General features: G+C 40.0%; 1 protein-coding gene across 2 annotated transcripts in view; it reads right to left on the minus strand.

Moving 5' to 3' along the window:
• Positions 1-17,847, minus strand: part of FGD6 (FYVE, RhoGEF and PH domain containing 6) — a 107,748-nt gene that overhangs the window by 13,116 nt on the left and 76,785 nt on the right. For both annotated transcript variants that reach the window (XM_028105386.2, XM_028105385.2), the window contains exons 9-14: positions 9,500-9,550; positions 7,897-7,955; positions 7,742-7,813; positions 6,965-7,033; positions 6,377-6,460; positions 5,334-5,413 (exon numbers count right to left, since the gene is read on the minus strand). In XM_028105386.2, the coding sequence (XP_027961187.1) occupies positions 5,334-5,413; positions 6,377-6,460; positions 6,965-7,033; positions 7,742-7,813; positions 7,897-7,955; positions 9,500-9,550 (415 nt within the window). The remainder of the gene's footprint in view (positions 1-5,333; positions 5,414-6,376; positions 6,461-6,964; positions 7,034-7,741; positions 7,814-7,896; positions 7,956-9,499; positions 9,551-17,847) is intronic.

The following is a 17,847-nucleotide window of genomic DNA, read 5'->3' on the forward strand; positions in this document are numbered from 1 at the left end:
TGACCTGATATCTGTGATGTTTTGAAATACTTGAGAAAAAAAATTATTGTGGCAGAATCTTAAGTAAAAAAAAAATTATATGGCAGCAATCTTAATCTTAAGTTTTGAAATACTTTGAAAAAAATTATTGTGGCAGAATCTTAAAAATCAAATAGAACAGCTCTTATTTCTCTAAGCCAAACACTCTACCATTACTGTCCCAACTAGCTGCCATTTATTCAAGTTACTACACGTCAGCCAACTGTGCTAAATGCTTTGCAAATGTCATCACATCTCATCCTCAGAGCTACCCCACGGAATACATACTGGATCTTACAGCTCCTTTCCCCAATACCATCACCAACCAGCACCATTTACAGATAAGCAATCTGAGGATTTGAAATGTTAGACAATTTGCTTTAGACAACAGCCTACATGACTTGGTATCAGACCCAAATGTGGCTAAAGATTGAACCCTTCACCACCGTGTGTCATTCATCTCTCTTCTCTGAATTACGCTATGAGAATATATGCTTAAGCTTCCAAGTAAACATTCACAAAATAATTCTGTCCCTCCCTTTCTCTCCCCTTCCTCTCTTTTCAGTGGAAGAGGTAAAAGAAAGCAGAGAGGCAGATGGTTAATTTGAGAATTGCCGTCTTATTTTTCTGGAGCCCTGGGAGCATGTGGAATGTGATTTGACTGTGCAAATCATGTCACATATGCTGTTCTTTCATCTAATCATTCCTGGCTCTCTCTTGTGTGGGGATCTGCCAAAACAATGTTTACCAGCTCTTGATAACACATTTCTCATAGACCACACACATTTGCCTGCAGTATTGAGTGGAGACATTCTAGGTCTTCTTTTGTAACACAGTTAGCAGAAGAATCAGCACCTTCCTCAGTTAAACTCACTTAAAATGCAGTTAAACCAAGTATTCTTTTCTTTATGGAATGTGTACATTACCCAGAGAGCAAATTTGTATTAAATAAGCACCATTCTCCCATTGATGGGGATGCATTCCAAAAAACCTCCAATAGAAAGGGTTTCTGGTATGTTAGATCTTGACACACTGTTTACTCCTTGTGTAACTGTGGAATGCTATTCTGAGGTCTAAAGGCCACATCACTTCATTTCAATTCATCTGAGTTGCATTTAGTGGGAGCCAACCGAAGGCCAGGTACTCAGTCACGAATCTCACATAAAAACATACCACTTGTAAGGGCTCTATCTAATTGAGGTGAGACACAAAAACAAGTAATTACTGCATGATACAATAAAGGTAAGGTAAATGAGGAACAGAGAAGCAGTAAATTACCTTATTTAGGTAGCAGGGAAAGCTCTGCAGAGGGGATGAGTATGTTAGGACTGGAAGAACTGAGGAGTTCAACAGTCTCTGTGCACCTGCATTCAGCCTCCTAGCTTTGGTTATTTTCTCTAAACTGATGACTCCCAAATATATGCCAAGTCTGAGCTCCCTTCTTACCTCTAGATCCTTACAGGCACTGCCTCACTGATGGCTCCATTTTTTTTTTTTAAAGTAGGCTTCATGCCCAGTCTGGAGCCCAACTAAGGGCTTGAACTCATGACCCTTAGATCAAGACCTGGGCTGAAATCAAGAGCTGGACGCTCAACCGACTGAGCCACCCAGGTGCCCTGATGGCTCCATGACTGATAGGCACCTCATGTTCGATACGCACATCTGAAACTAAATTCCTGATTCTTCGCCCAACGCTGCTCCTCTCCCGGCATTCCCTATCACAGGGAATGGCACCACTACCCGGCACAGGCTAAGAGCCAGAGACTCGCTCTTTTTTTTTTTTTTTAAGATTTATTTATTTGAGAGAGCGAGAATGAGAGAGAGAGAGAGTACATGAGAGGGAGGAGGGTCAGAGGGAGAAGCAGGCTCCCCGCTGAGCAGGGAGCCCGATGCGGGACTCAATCCCGGGACTCCAGGATCATGACCCGAGCCGAAGGCAGTCGCTTAACCAACTGAGCCACCCAGGCGCCCCGAGACTCGCTCTTAATGCCTCTGGCTTTCAACCCCTGTCCAATTAATCATCTCCTTTACCTCCCCTCCCAAACCATTTTCCACCTACCAACCAACTTTTAAAAAGGCCAATCTGATCACATCATTCCCAGGTACAAACCTTTCAGTGGTTTCCTGTGGTTCTTTGGCTCAAGACCAAAATCCACAAGTTCTGCCTCAGCTTTCCCCTGTCCCTCCAGGCTTACCTTGGCTCTCTTCCCTCTTCCCTCTCATTCTCTATGTTCATGCCATTCTGGTCTTTCAGTTCTTCTAATCTGCTATGCCCTTTCCACCTCAGGGCCTTTGTACACATTATTCCCAATGACCAGCAGCCCCTTCCTTTCCTCTTTGTCTTGCTATCCAAATCTTATTTATCTTTTATAACTCAACGGACACAGCAGGTCTTTCAGGAAGCTATCTCTGACTGCCCTTTCTCCACCAAAGGTAGTTCAAGCCTCCTTGTTTTACAGCCTCATAGCACCGGGTAGTTTTCCTGTGTACTCCTTAATCACAATAATAATTGATTGTGTTGACATGTTGCTAAGCGTATGTCTTCCCTAACAGACTGCAAGGTCAGGGAAGGAAGGGCCCTCTTAATTCTCCATGTTATCCTGATGCCTGGCACATGCCTGGCCTAGGGCAGAGGATCCACATTACTTACTGAACGAAGGGATGAATTCCAGGCAGAGGCAGCTGCCTGTGCAAAAGGCAGAAGGATGTGAGGTAGGCTGGCATGCATGGAGAATAAGCAGATCCATGCTGGCAGGATATGCCATGCTCTGGAGGGGTGGGGGACAGGGCAAATGGACGGAAATCAGGCTGGTGAGGTAGACAGGACCCAGATCACAGGAGGCCTTCTCATCTCCTTCCTACAGGTTATACCGTACCCACTCGCTGTGGTTGGGGGGAGGCATTCAGCATGCAACAGTTCCCTTCCCCCAGGCCACCTTAATCCTCCCTTGGAAATTTACTCTCCCTTAATCAAGAACTTTCCGGTTTTCTTGTTCTTCCTGCGGAACCCACGTTCAATCCATCATAATCCTATTAACTCTACGTGACTCTGACCATTTCTTACCATTTTAGTCCAAGAGAGCATCATCTAGCCTCCTACCTGGTCTCCCAACTTCCAAACTAGTCTCTGATGGTCTACCTTCTACAAAGAAGCCAGTGTCCTCTTTTAAAAATATACATGAGATCATACCAATTCTTAGTTTAAGACCCTCAGATGGTTTCCTATCACACATAAAATTCCAAAGACCTTACTAAGGTCTAAGAGGCCAATCTGGACATCCACATATTTACCTGAATGGCAACCAAAGAGAAAAGGACTTACCATCATTTCGTAATTATTTAGTTTTTAATAAAATGTAATTGTTTTTACCAAAGCATATTTTTAGTTAGGATATTTAAGTGCAACCGAAAACCTGACTTTCCTGTAGGTACTTTCTCTCTGGATATTTGAAAGTCACTTTCTTGATTTTAAGAACCAAGCTTAAGTATTTGCTAGGAGCCTGCTGCATAAAGACTTGATATTCCTTGCACTTTTGTTCAAACTCAAACAAACAAAAAAGGGTCTCAGTTCCAGGTGACCAAGAGTTTACCATCACTCTCCAAATATTAATCTGTAGGATGCTTCAGGTACCCCCCAGACACTGCAAACTCAAACAAAACAAACAAAAAAGGGTCTCAGTTCCAGGTGACCAAGAGTTTACCATCACTCTCCAAATATTAATCTGTAGGATGCTTCAGCTACCCCCCAGACACTGCAAACTCAAACAAAACAAACAAAAAAGGGTCTCAGTTCCAGGTGACCAAGAGTTTACCATCACTCTCCAAATATTAATCTGTAGGATGCTTCAGGTACCCGGTATCCCCCAGACCCTGCTTGCTTTGGCTGGTAGTTGGCTTTTGACAAACCTTGAACAAAGCCTATTTGTCTTTTCTCATCCCCAGATCTGGTATCAGGCACAGTGGCCATTCCATTTCAGAAGAATAACAATGACCCAGGGGGCTGCTTTTGTCCTGATTATGGGAAGTCAGACATTTGGTCTGAGTCCTTGACATCAATGGACATAGGCAATATTATAATGGTTGAAAGCATGACTTCCACTGAGATATACCTAGGTTAAAATTTGGGCTCCACTGCCTAGTAGTTGTATAATCTTAGATGTGTTATTTAACCTTTCTGAGCCTGTATTTTTCTCATTTGGAAGGTCAAGACAACACCTACCCTCCTAATTATCATGGAAATTAAAAGAGAAAATAATGACAAGTTCAGCATTGTGCCTGATGCCAGGTAATAAATGGCTCCAGTTAGGACTCCAGCTGCTACTAAGAATTCCAGTTGATTTTATTGGTACGGACACAGCGGGAAGCAGGCTGCCTGAGTTCAAATCCTGGCCCTGACACTTAATAGTTGGGTGGCTTTTTTCACCATAAAATGGGTATAAAATTAGTAAACTCACCTTAGTAGGTTGTTATGAAGATTTAATGAATGAAAGTGCTTCAGATAGTGCCTGGCACAAAGTAAATGCTACATAAGTGTTTGCTACTATTTTTATTACATTAAAGGTTAGGTTTGAGAGCTGCTGAGACTTGCTATCCAGATCCTGCAGTGGAACATGCTGTGGCTGTTGGTTCTCCCAACACCAGCCAAATCCTGCCAAACATTAACTTCTGCCACTTGGCCAGTAACTCAGTAATGTACACGTATGAGTCATACAGCTTCTGGTTTCCTTGGCACTTGATTTAAATAATGGCAATATGTTTTGATGTACACATAGTAAGTCACTGCAGGTTCCATTTTGAGGCAATGTGGTATCATAAATAACAACAGATTTAAAAGTAAAAAATTTCTATTTGTATTCTGATTTTGCCAGCTATGTATCATGAAGACAGCAATTCACTTTTTCTTAGTCTTCCTCATTTTTAGTGAGATGACACGTACCTCGCAGGTTTGTTATGACCTTTCAGTGTTACGTGAAAACTTCCTAGTGAATTATAAAGCACTAGGTGTCTTTAAAAACATTAGGTACTATTGTAAAAGTTTGAAGTATTCACTAAAAAAAAAAAAAAAGATCAGCATGGCACTTTTCAGCATTATTATTCTCTTCACAGGAACATTTTTATTTTTGTGCTTCAAACACATTATTGGATCACCAATCAGATATTTTACCTACATGGTAAGCCAAGAATAAACTCCATGGTTTTAGGACTGAAAAGAAGGAAAAAACAAAGTAGTAGTTAACCTAAATGTAAAAAATGCTGGAGATGTATGACCCAGTAATACTGGCAAATGTTCACACACACAGATTTTAGAAATTTACCTGGCTGAGAGGATAAAGGAACGTTCTACACTTTCAATCTTTAGTTCATTCTGATATGCTTCTTGGGTGGGTTTTCTGACCTTAAAGAAAGTAAAACAGTTTGAGCAAATTTAGCCTATTGCAAATCTCATCGCTGCAGCGTAGCTAAAACTGCTCAATGCCCTGGCTGCTGTCAGCCATCACCAACCTCCATCCTCTACTTTATGTACCATGACTCTCCCTCATGTGCTCTTGTGTGCCAGAGTTAAATGCCTATATACACACAGGCCCAACTTTCCCACATTCAGGCCTCTGCTCACACTAGTCCCTCTACCTGGAATGCCTTCCCCGCATCTCAGTGTGGCTAGATGTGACCTATTCTTTAAGGCTCGTGGCTCTTCCTCCAAAGACTTCCTCAATTCTCCCTGTCTCCTCCACCAGGTCCCACCGAAAGCTGCACAGTCCTTATTTTCTGAACTCCCCCCAATTTTTCTTTTTAAAAAGATTTTATTTATTTATTTATTTAAGGAGGGGGTGGTAGGGGCAGAGAGGGAGAGAAAATCTCAAGCAGACTCCGCACTGAGTGTGGAGCCCGACTCTGGGCTCAATCTCACCACCCTGAGATCATGATCCAAGCTGAAACCAAGAGTCGGATGCTTAACCAACTAAGCCACCCAGGCGCCCCAGAACTCCCCAAAACGTTAACTGAAACTTCACAGTGATATTTATTACTGTCTATTATCTTCCCAACTAGTTGCTAAGCTCCTGGGCGGAGGGAGGGAGACTGGGTAAGGCAGAAACAAAAACAATCATGATTCAATCCATCTTTGTATTTTTTTTTTTTACCAAATCTATTACCATGTTTTGTTTATAGTTCTCAATAAATACCTCATGATTAAACAAATGTATGAGTGAACAAATGACTAATGAATGAATAAATGAACACATAAATGGTAACAGGGAGAGAGAAAAGTCAAGGATGTGAGAAAGATGATTATCTTAGGGCTTCTTCTCTAAATATATTTGGGTTAAGAAAATAAATATCTTCTAACAGACCCACAGACCTTCATTCCAGCCAACGAGAGCATATTGTTCAGTTTATACATCCCAGACTGCACTGGTGTTGTATACAACAGGGCATCATTAAACTGAAAGTAGAAATATTTCATAGAATGAAGTAAAGCAACAAATGTCAGCTACCAAGACACTGATAAGACACTGAAATAAAGGAAAAATATTACTTTTTTATTAAAATTTCTCTGAACAAAAACACTTATGTCTGCTTAAACCAAGGCCACCCAGAATGTTTCATTAGAATTATTAATAAAAAGGCAATTTCTAGAAAATGTGCTTTCTTTCCCAGTTCTGTAACAGATATGTTTTCTGAATTCTAAATACCACTAAAGTATTACAATCAACTTTCCTAAGTCAGGAATGACATAAACTGAATTCAAAAAGGAAATAATTTTCTGGCTATGCATTATAAAAGAACTTTTTTCCCCATACTTGAAATGCAAGTAAGCAAGACAGTCAGCCAAAGATCCCACTAAAACTCTCTGAATGTGTAAGCTTATCTATCATATACAAATGTCTCCTTCTATTAGGCAATTATCCCCTCCTCTGGCTCATCAGAAACACACAATGCCACTTACCAGGAAAAACACTCGGGGCTGCATGACTTTCCGAGACAGCTTCATCAGAGTTCCTTCTTTGAGAAAAACCTGATTCATCCAAACAAATGCCCGTTTAGTCCCACCTTACACAACTACAATATGCATATAATTTTTTTTCAACTTTCTTTCTCCAGAATTTTTTTTGGAGGCGGGATTGGGTGGACATAATTTCCATGTGACTTTTTATAGTCATGGTTTCTTCTTAAACCTTTTAAGGAGTTGGAGAAGCCGGCAGAGTTTCATAAATCCAGGATTGGTCCCAGGGGTACTATGTGGTCTGAAATGTAATTGACTGAGCGTGTACTTGATCCTGAGGCACAGCCAACATCCTGACAATTGCATTTTGTAATTTTCCTGAATTCATTCCCTAGGCCATTTTTGTGCTCTATAAGGAGCACCAAAACACCAATTTTCTCCTTCCCCTCATAATCCCCTCTTACGTTAAAGATTTTAAATGAGGTTGTCTTTAAAGTTGTGTGAGGTCAGTTAGTATTACACAATAAAATGATCCTATTTAATCAGATACTTTGTGGGGTCCCTTGCCATTCTCCTAATTGAATTGGACTTTTTGTCACAGTGACTTAAATCACGAATGTTTTGAATGGATAGAATGAACTTAGAGTTGATCCAGATCAGGTCAGTGGAGAGTAACAACAACAAATAATAACCTATTTTCATAACTGAAATGCAAAACAGCTACAAAAGGTGTCTAAATGCATTGCATTAAATTTGCAAAAGGCAGTCTAAACCACTTACCCGTCCAGGTTGCACTATTTCATGGTGTCCATTTAAGCTGTACTGAATCTGCATGAGCTTCTGAAAGTTGTCCTATAGAAAGAGAATATGTAGCATATGAAGGCCTGGGCCCCCAGGTTCAACACTATGCCAGCCACTGAAATCGAGATACTTACTCCTTGCTTCATGGTGTCATTGGCGTGGTTGGCAACCTCTATAACGACAGCAAGGGCATCTAAAATGTACAGAAACAGAAGGAACACCAGGTTAGTCCAAATAGCAAGACGGAGAATTGGTAGCAACAGCCACTGGAGGAGCTCTGTTAACTTGGGGTAGGCAGAAATATGGACGATGAGGTCTGATGAGGGCAACAGCGAAGGACAAACAGGACTCAGGAAAAAAATGAGCCCGAGGGCACCTGGGTGGCTCAGTTGGTTAAGCAACTGCTTTCAGCTCAGGTCATGATCCTGGAGTCCCAGGATCGAGTCCCACATCGGCTCCCCGCTCAGTGGGGAGTCTGCTTCCCCCTCTGACCCTGTCCCCTCTCATGCTCTCTCTCACTGTCTCTCTCTCAAATAAATAAATAAAATCTTTAAAAAAAAAAAATGAGCCCAAGAAAGACTTTAAGGGAGACATTATTATCAACAGTATGAATGTCAGGCTTGCTTTGTGCTGAGCTTTGATTATCCTGTTGAAGCTTACAAGGATAAGGAAAGGATTTCACCTGGAAGTTAAGGACCATTCCAGTATGAACTGCCTTGGGAGAGAGGTACCCTGGGATAGGAAACCAGAACTATGAAAAGTGATGATTTAGAGGGTCAGGGCTTAACTGCCTTCTCTCAGTCTGATCCCAAGAGGGAAGAAATGCCACAAAGAAGCATACTAGGCCTTAGGAAATGACATGCATTACTTTGTGAGCGAACTCTTGGTTTTGGGTCAGTCATGATCTCGGGGTTGTAGGATCGAGCCCCGAGTTGGGCTCTGTGCTCAGTGCAGAGTCGTCTTGTCCCTCTCCCTCTGCTCCTCCCCCTACTCCTGCTCTCCCCCCCCCCAAAAAAAAGGGTGAAACACTTGCAAATAGAAGATGTTAAAGAAGTAGAAGTAAAATGATTAAGAGAACAAATAAGAATCTCTATAAAATGGGTTAAAAACTTGTTCCATTTTGTAATCTGAAAATATAAAGTATGCACAAGAAGTGTGATAAAAATTCATAAAATTAATGAGGTGGACATGGACTTCAAATTAGAGCCAGTGATATACCTATAGCATTTGAAAGAGGTACTTAGGGGATAAACTGAAAGAAACACTACTATCCTGAACAGAATTAATCTCTGTGTGTGTGTGTGTGTGTGTAAGACACACACACACACACACACACACACACACACACACACTGGATTAACCTGTGAATATCAATGAGTCCCTTGTATTGTAATGGAAGTTTTCCTATAAGTGCTACTAGGGGTGAGGGGTAGAAGGGTGGTAAGGCAATTGTCCAGCATTAAACAGTCCAGAATGTGCTATTTTAGACCTTATCCTTGATTTGTATAGTTTGATCACTTCACGGACTCTGATTTTAAAGCCTAAAACCACCTAGCAGATCAACTGGTTCAATCCCTGCTTTTCAAAGCAACAGTCATCCAGAGAAAGTGAATTTACCACTGGCACAGAGTGACTGTGCAAAGAAGGAACCTTCCTCACTCCAGACAATGCTGGGTCCCATGGCCAGCTGTAATATAAGAACTTCGGCAACATATTAATACCATGAAAGTTATTTACCTTGAGTGTCTCTGTAATCTCCAGAGTCCTCTAGAAGATTTTTCAAATAATCTAGAAGAGGGAAAGGATTATATTACTTAGTAAAATAAAGCACAAAGGAAAAAAAATTTCATCTTTCTTATTCAATATGTCATTCAGTCTTGTTGATTAACATAGGTGCTAGTTCAATGTGTGCTAACTTTCTAAAAATGTGAAAGAATAAAGGCTGAGATGCATCTGAAATCAGGACACAGGCTAAGAGGTAGAAAGAGCATCAGGGGTCACACTGGTCATTTTTAAGAAATATCAGGTTACTGAGCACAGGGTCTCACCGAAACCACAACCTCTTTGTGGCATAGCTAGGACTAGAAATCCAGGTCTCCTGATGCCCAGTTCAGCACTTTTAGTCCAACAAAGATGAAATGCCTTAATTTCAAATCAGATGTATGTCCAGTACAAAATTCTAAGCATTAATAGACTTAACACCTAAGGGATTTGTCAGTCTAAGAGTCTAACAATCAGAGAACAGCAGAGGAATACAATACATACGTCTAGAGCAGTGGTTCTCAAATGGGGGCGAATTTGCCCACCAGGGGACATCTGGAAATGTCTGGAGACATTCCTGATTGTCACAACGGAAAAGGGGGTGCTACTGGCATCTAGTGGCTACAAGCCAGGGATGCTGCTAAATATCCTACAAATGCACAGAACAGCCCTACAACAAAGAATTCTCTGACCCAAAATGTCAATAGGGCTGCAGTTGAGAAACTGTGGTCTCGATGAAGATGGTCTTTAAATAAGCTATGTGGTATATAATAGTTCTTATAATACAGAAAAAAATTAAAGCAATAGGTTATATTTTAAAAGTCTTTAACAGCAAGGAATGCCATGGGATCTCAAGGTACTTCATTCTCTGTTGAGAAATGTTCGATGGCTTCCCATTACTTCTCAGAACAAATTCTGAAAAAAAAAAAAAAAACCAAAAAACAAACACACACACACACACACACACACACACACACACACACCCCAAAACAAATTCTGTTCCCTGGAATTTAAATTCCCCCCACTACATGATCCCCACTGACTTTTCTGATTTTTTTCTCTACTACCTAACACAGGCCCTTTGTTCTGACCAAAGTCTGATTCAGCATAATGCCTTAAATGCTTCCCATGTGGTCCCTGGCTCCATACTCTTTGTCTCTAATGTTCCCTTCTACTGAATCCTTTTCTCTGTCTCTGCATATAAAAATTCTACTCCTATTTTTCAAGGTTCATCTCAAATTCCTCTTCTCTTATCAAACTTTCCATTTGAAAGAAATATTCTCTCCCTTTGAATAATAGATTACAGTAGTTACTTTATGTCTTCTATCATTTTCTCATTAGACTCAAAGCTCCTTGTGGGCAGGACCCATATCTGATTCATCCTTCTATTCCTGGCAGCACTTAGCCAGGGCTTTTGCATACAGGGGACAAGAAATGCTTAATGAATAAAAATATAAATAATTTTCTTAGACCAGGATTGTGTTTGGGTAGAAGGCAATAAAGGCTGAAACCAATCTTAATGCCAGTGGGAGTTGAGAAAATTAAAAGAGGAAAGGCATAGCAAGAGACTGCACTTTTATCAGAATCAATCTCCAGGAACAGGTATAATTTCATGCCATGGATTGATGAAGTCATGCTCAAAGACACAAAGGGAAACTTGGATGTTAGTGTCAGCTTTTTAAACTCAACAGATGACACACATACACACACACACCCCACTGTTGAAACTCTGTACATCTTTGAGACAGCGATACAAGAACCTGTATGAGTCTAGACATGCACATGTCTATCCACCCCCGGCAACAAGCCCTGGAGAGACACTATGTATGAGGACACCACGGGTAAATTCAATCTTGCTGGAGACCACCACAAGCAATTTAGCTCTTAAAGCAATCTGAATGCACAAGTTGGAGAGTACGCTACAAATCACATGGATAAGAAAACCACAAAAATTAACAAAATACATTGATTACACATTAGACTTTGCCTCACCTGGAGATGAAAAATTAACTTAATTTCACTCTGACCCCACTCAGAATGCATTCCATTTATAAGCCATCTTTGGTGAGTCCAAATATTTAACTTTTCTGCGAGAGTGATGGGGCTAAGGAGAAAAACATACTCTTCTTCCTACATGTTCTCCGTACCTAGGCTGTCTCATTAATCAAGAGTGAGGTTCCTTAAAGCCTCTGGTGAGGTGAAGAGTGTGGAAAGGAAAGCAAATTTACCTAAGTATCAGATTCGTGTCAAGTTCCTACTTTGTCTTCAACTTTTGTTCTTTAATAGAGAAATATACCCAAGCAAATGGACACATTTCTCTAAACCAAGAGAGCTCTGTGGAAGATGTCCAAATTAGGAAATACTGACCTCAGAATCATGGGGCTGAGCCTGATAAGCCTCTGAGTTTCATTTTCTTTCCCTGAGCTTAAGTTCAGCTGCTGCCTGCTATCCTGAACTTTAAGGAACAGAGTGGAAATATACAAATGAGCTGAGGGGAAAACCCACCACTAACGTGTTGCAAAATCATGCTTTTAACCAAGGAAGTAAAGGAGTTAGGCTTACTTTCCTGGCCAAATTAAATTTCAACTTTCAAAATCCAATTTTCCAAAACTGAATTTTAGAAATTCAACTTTCCAGTGAATCCATCCACCCATCTATATTTCCAGGGCACCTTGTTGCAGGATATCATTTTGAGAACTACCTTTTCCAGGAAGACAAGACCATGACCCCCTCAGTTCAGAATCACTCAGTGCCTTAACTGCAGAATGAGAAGAATGTGACCGATCAGCCTCTGAGTCAGATGGGAGGAGCAGTGAAACCACCAGGTGCCTCAGTGACTGTTACAACCCAGGTGAAATCCAGGTACAGAGACCAGACAGACACGCTTGTGTTAGTCATAGGGAATTCTTACTTCGTACCATTTAGAACCAAGTATCTTGCATGAGTTTCCTGAGAATCAATGACAACAGACTAGTCATTTCGATGTGCCATGTTAGACTTACAGTATTCCATGACTTTCTTGTTTTTGCCAAACCAAACTAGGCATTTTTAAAAACTTCACTAATAAAAAAATGCTTCAAATGCTGCTAAGGTTATTTATATCAAAGGACAAAAAGTTGATTGCAGCGTGCATGGGTGCCATAAAATGTACTTTTGGCCACCAGGTGGCATCGTTGATTAATAAAAGTTAATTAACCCCTATCATCACCATTAGAAGCACAAAATTAAGCAAAACACAGCATGTGCCTCAAGAGATATGCAAGTTAACTTTGTTCTCATATATGAGGCCCGGAATGAAAGAATAAGAACATAGCAAATGCTACATCTTTTGAGAGGCCTAAACTTATAATAATAAGTTTTATATATTTATAAAAAAATAAAAATAATATTCCTAGTAAGCCTTATCACCCTGATTACCTAATCAAAAAATAATCAACTTAAAGCAGAAAACTATTCAGAAGTACATTAACCTTTCTTAAAAATGAGTCATCTGTGAGATTCTGGGACATTTTAATTCAACAACACCCCGCCAGATTCCTGGACTGCATGCTGAGAAATGGTCGATGGCAGAGTACATAGGAAATGGAGCATACAGGACAGTAATGTTCCAAAGTCAAGCGTTTTGGGAACTTGAGGACGTGTCTTCCTTTGTATTACCCACATTTCGTCTTTCCTCCTTCAATATGTAATGACATCAGTGACACATCCAGAATTATGGGATCCAGAGAAAAGTAAGTCTAGTCAATAAGCTTCTTTGTCAAAGATTCAAATTTTAAAAGAAGCACCTAAGAACAAGCCTGACTTCTGAAACAGAGTACAGATTATTTTAAATACCAAAAATAAAGGTCAAGTGTTATGTTGCAAGACATACTGCTGCCATTTTCAAGGCAGCTCGGTAAAGTGGTCAAGAGCCCTCATTGGGAATGAGAGGATAGATTCTTAACCGTCCAGCTACCTCTAGCCGAGGCATGTGACTTTGGCCATGCCCTGTAGCGTTTCTGTGTGTCAATATCCTCATACATGAAGTAAGTAGGGTGGACCAGATTGGAAAACTGTAATGATTATCATTCTAATATATTATGAAGCATATATATATTTTTAAAGACTTTATTTGTCAGAAAGAGAAAGCACAAGCAGGGGGAGTGGCAAGCAGGGGAAGAAGCAGGCTTTCCGCTGAGCAGGGAGCCTGATGCGGGACTTGATCCCGGCACCCTGGGATCATGACCTGAGCTGAAGGCAGATGCTTAGCCAGCTGAGACACCCAGGCGTCCCTATGAAGCATATTTTTTAAAAAAATTCTAAAATGCAGAATAGGAAATTTGGAAAATTAAATACTGGAGAAAACTCAAACCATGCACATCTCTCTAAAATAACTATGATTTAAAATTATCTCCTCCTGTTTTTACAAATGTTTGATTTCACATAATTTTAATAATACATAGGATTTTATAGCCCATTCTAGTATTCTAGCCCACATATTTTTTTTTCCCCACAGGAGTAGCTAAATACTATCCCATGACAGGGATATATTATTTGCTACTTAAGGTATTCTATTAGACTTTTAGGTCATTTTAAAGTTATCTTGTTTTGGCTGTTGTAAATAGGGTGGCCATATATCCTAATTTGCCCATAATGATTCTGCTGTATACCTATTGACCACGCATAACTATAAATAATGCCCTTCATACTCTTGAAAGTTAATAGGCTTGAATAATAATAAATGAATAATAAACTGTGTAATCATTTTAATTATAAGTAGCACTGATCAGTACCTTGATATATTTGTCTTTTTCCATAGGTCAGACTATTTCCTGATCAGTGAGAATAAAGGTTTTTTTTTAAAGTACTGATAAATATATCATGAGAAACCCTCCCAAAGGGGGGATATACCAATTTAAAATGTCATTATAAAGACATGAGATGGGCGCCTGGGTGGCTCAGTCATTAAGCATCTGCCTTCGGCTCAGGTCATGGTCCCAGGGTCCTGGGATCGAGCCCCGCATTGGGCTCCCTGCTCAGCAAGAAGCCTGCTTCTCCCTCTCCCACTCCCCCTGCTTGTGTTCCCTCTCTTGCTGTGTCTCTCTCTGTCAAATAAATGAATAAAATCTTAAAAAAAATAATAAAGACATGAGAATATCAATTTCACCAAAATGATCCTCATAAACTTCTAAAATCCAGTTTTTTATTGCTGATGTAGTAGGGGGAACTGAAAACTTGTTTTAATTGATATTTATGATTCAGAGGATGCCACTATGTATTTATTATGCATTTTGTGAGTGAACTGTTTGCTCCTTTGTTAGTCCATATATCTATGGAAGTTTTAATATTTTCAGTGAAAAAGCAATTTTTTTTCATATTTGCTACTAATATATTTTCTAATGAATGTTTATCTTTTAATTTTGACTGTACCTTAAGTCTTTATAATGTTTTTATTATTTAGAATAGTGGAAAAGGGCACCTGGGTGGCTCAGTAGTTAAGCATCTGCCTTCGGCTCAGGTCATGATCCCAGGGTCCTGGGATCGAGCCCTGCATCGGGCTCCCTGCTCAGCAGGAAGCCTGCTTCTCCCTCTCCCACTCCTCCTGCTTGTGTTCCCTCTCTCGCTATGTTTCTGTCAAATAAATAAATAAAATCTTTAAAAAAAATTTAAAAAATTAGAATAGTGGAAAAGTATCAGTATTTTCTTTTATAATTTCTTTATTTTTCTGGGCTTAGAAAACCATGTCTCCTGGGCGCCTGGGTGGCTCAGTTGGTTAAGCGACTGCCTTCGGCTCAGGTCATGATCCTGGAGTCCCGGGATCGAGTCCCACATCAGGCTCCCTGCTCCACGGGGAGTCTGCTTCTCCCTCTGACCCTCTTCCCTCTCGTGCTCTCTAGCTCTCATTCTCTCTCTCTCAAATAAATAAATAAAATCTTAAAAAAAAAAAAAAAGAAAACCATGTCTCCTCCTTTCTCGATCCTTAGAGTTTTAATAAATAACACATTTTATTTTTTCCTGTTTTTACTATAGTTTACTGCTTTATATTTAGTTTTTATTTTAATTAAGGCTTTCTTTGAGCAGTTTCACATACACAATAAAACTGAGGAGAAGGAACAGAGATTTTCCACACACTTCCTGTTCCCTCACATACACAGCCTCTCCCATTATCAACGTCCTCCACCAGAGTGGTACTTTTACTACAACTGATGAGCCTGTATTAACACGTCATTATCACCCATAGTCCACAGTTCACTCTTGGGGTTGTACATTCTATGGGTTTGGACAAATATAAAATGACACTTATCCATCATGATGGTATTGTACGGAGTATTTTCCCTGCCCTAAAAATCCTCTGTGCTCTATTTATATTTTGATTTTTAGTATATCCACTGACATACGAATCTGAATTAATTTTTCAAATTTTAACAGGTTACTCAATAAACAGTTCTTCCTTTTTCTACTGTCTTATACTTGCTACTTTGTCATAAATTAGATTCTTATTAACAGGGTGTTTTTTAAGTTACCTACCTATTCTAATAATAGAATAATTATTTTTCAATCAGTAGATCTATTTTTGCAATGGTAGTATGGATTTTTAATTGTTGATGTTTTATTTATTTATTTGTCAGAAGGGGAGAGAGAGAGAGAGCACATGAGCACAAGCAGGGGGAGCGGCAGGCAGAGGGAGAAGCAGACTCCCCGCCGACAAGGAGCCCCACGTGGGGCTCAATCCCAGCCCCACTGGGATCATGACCTGAGCTGAAGGCAGACGCTTAACCAACTGAGCCACCCAGGCATCCCAGGAAAAGGTTTTGGTCTCATAAAGCTTCTATATCCTAATAGGAAAGGACACAATTATTAATTGTATTTACTATGTGGTCAGACCAAGCAAAAGTCACTTAGACTTGCTTAGACTCAGTCTCGGCACAGTCAAGCCCCACTTACAGAAGTTCTTATCCATATTTGGTTCTTACCATCCTGATTATCAACAAAGAGCAAATTTAGGTTTAGGGAGATAAGTATATTTTTTTTCTACCCAAAGAACAGCCAAGAGACGAATAAAGCAAATATAAACACCAAAGTGAATTCAAGTTTGACTGAATTTCAGTGTTTCTTCAAGTGGATGTAAGCCCAAGACTCTGACAAACACTTAGGAGGAAAACTCTTTAGCAACACAGTCGGCATGCTAGATCTTTAGCAAGGCAAGTTCCAGAAACAGAGGCATTTAGCTACCTGCAGGGAATCTGAGTTAAATATACACTGAGAATTGGAAAAAGAATGGCTTTGTAGGAACACCTATGGGTAAGATTCTGGAGATCCGCAGCCCTGGATGGGCAAAACACAAAAAAACAAATAGTTTCACCAACCGCTAAGTGAAATACAGAATTTCCTTCCATTATGAATATAGGCAACAAACCATAGTATTATCAATGATACCAGTGACGTTACCACCAGAGAAGTCACACGTTTTTTATATCACATTACAGATGTTGCACGTTTCTCAAAATATTGTTTACTGTCACCACTATATCAATGTCATGGGAGTTCTTAGATCTACCACCAGATCTTCTTATTTAATGCATTACTAAAGCAGCACATTAAAACTATTTTAATAACTGCATTTCAGGCCAATTGGTTTCCTTTTAGTCTTAGGTATTTTATTCTGTAACTTAAAAAATTATTCTAAGAAATCCATAAGCCTCACCAGATTGCCATGGGGATCCAGGCACAAAAAAGTTTAAGAACCTCTGTTCTATAGAGAAAGTGAGATTACACTTAAAAGCTGTAATTTAATAGATCAGGCAGATAAGACATGCTTATATCCTAAAGTCTTTCCATAGTACTAAATATTTATTTCCACAGTACCAAAATATTTCATGGATATAATTGATTAAGTATCATCCTTCAAAATACCTTGTTCACAACTACAATTAAAAATTAACTGCAACAGGGGCACCTGGGTGGCTCAGTCAGTTATGCGTCTGCCTTCGGTTCACGTCATGATCCCAGGGTCCTGGGATCGAGTCCTGCACTGGGCAACCTGCTCAGCAGAGAGTCTGCTTCCCCCTCTGCCCCTACCCCCCATTCATGCCAGCTCACTCTCCCTTTCTCTCCCTCTCGCTTGCAAAAATAAATAAAAAGGCTTTAAAAAATTAATTGCAAAAGAAACAAGAGCTGACCTAATAACAAAGGGAATTCTGAATATCATCACCCTCCCATGTCACATGGATGGAACTGCCTTACATCAGGGTCTTTGGGTTCTTCAGAAACGAAATTCCTTGGCTGGTGCCTGGAACAGCCCTAACTTTCATCAAGTTCTGCCCTAGAGAAAGTGTTAGAATGAC

This window comes from Eumetopias jubatus, unplaced genomic scaffold (assembly GCF_037043125.1).
Source record: "Eumetopias jubatus isolate StellerSeaLion01/CBP00866 unplaced genomic scaffold, mEumJub1_p1.0 scaffold_8, whole genome shotgun sequence".
NCBI lineage: Eukaryota > Metazoa > Chordata > Mammalia > Carnivora > Otariidae > Eumetopias > Eumetopias jubatus.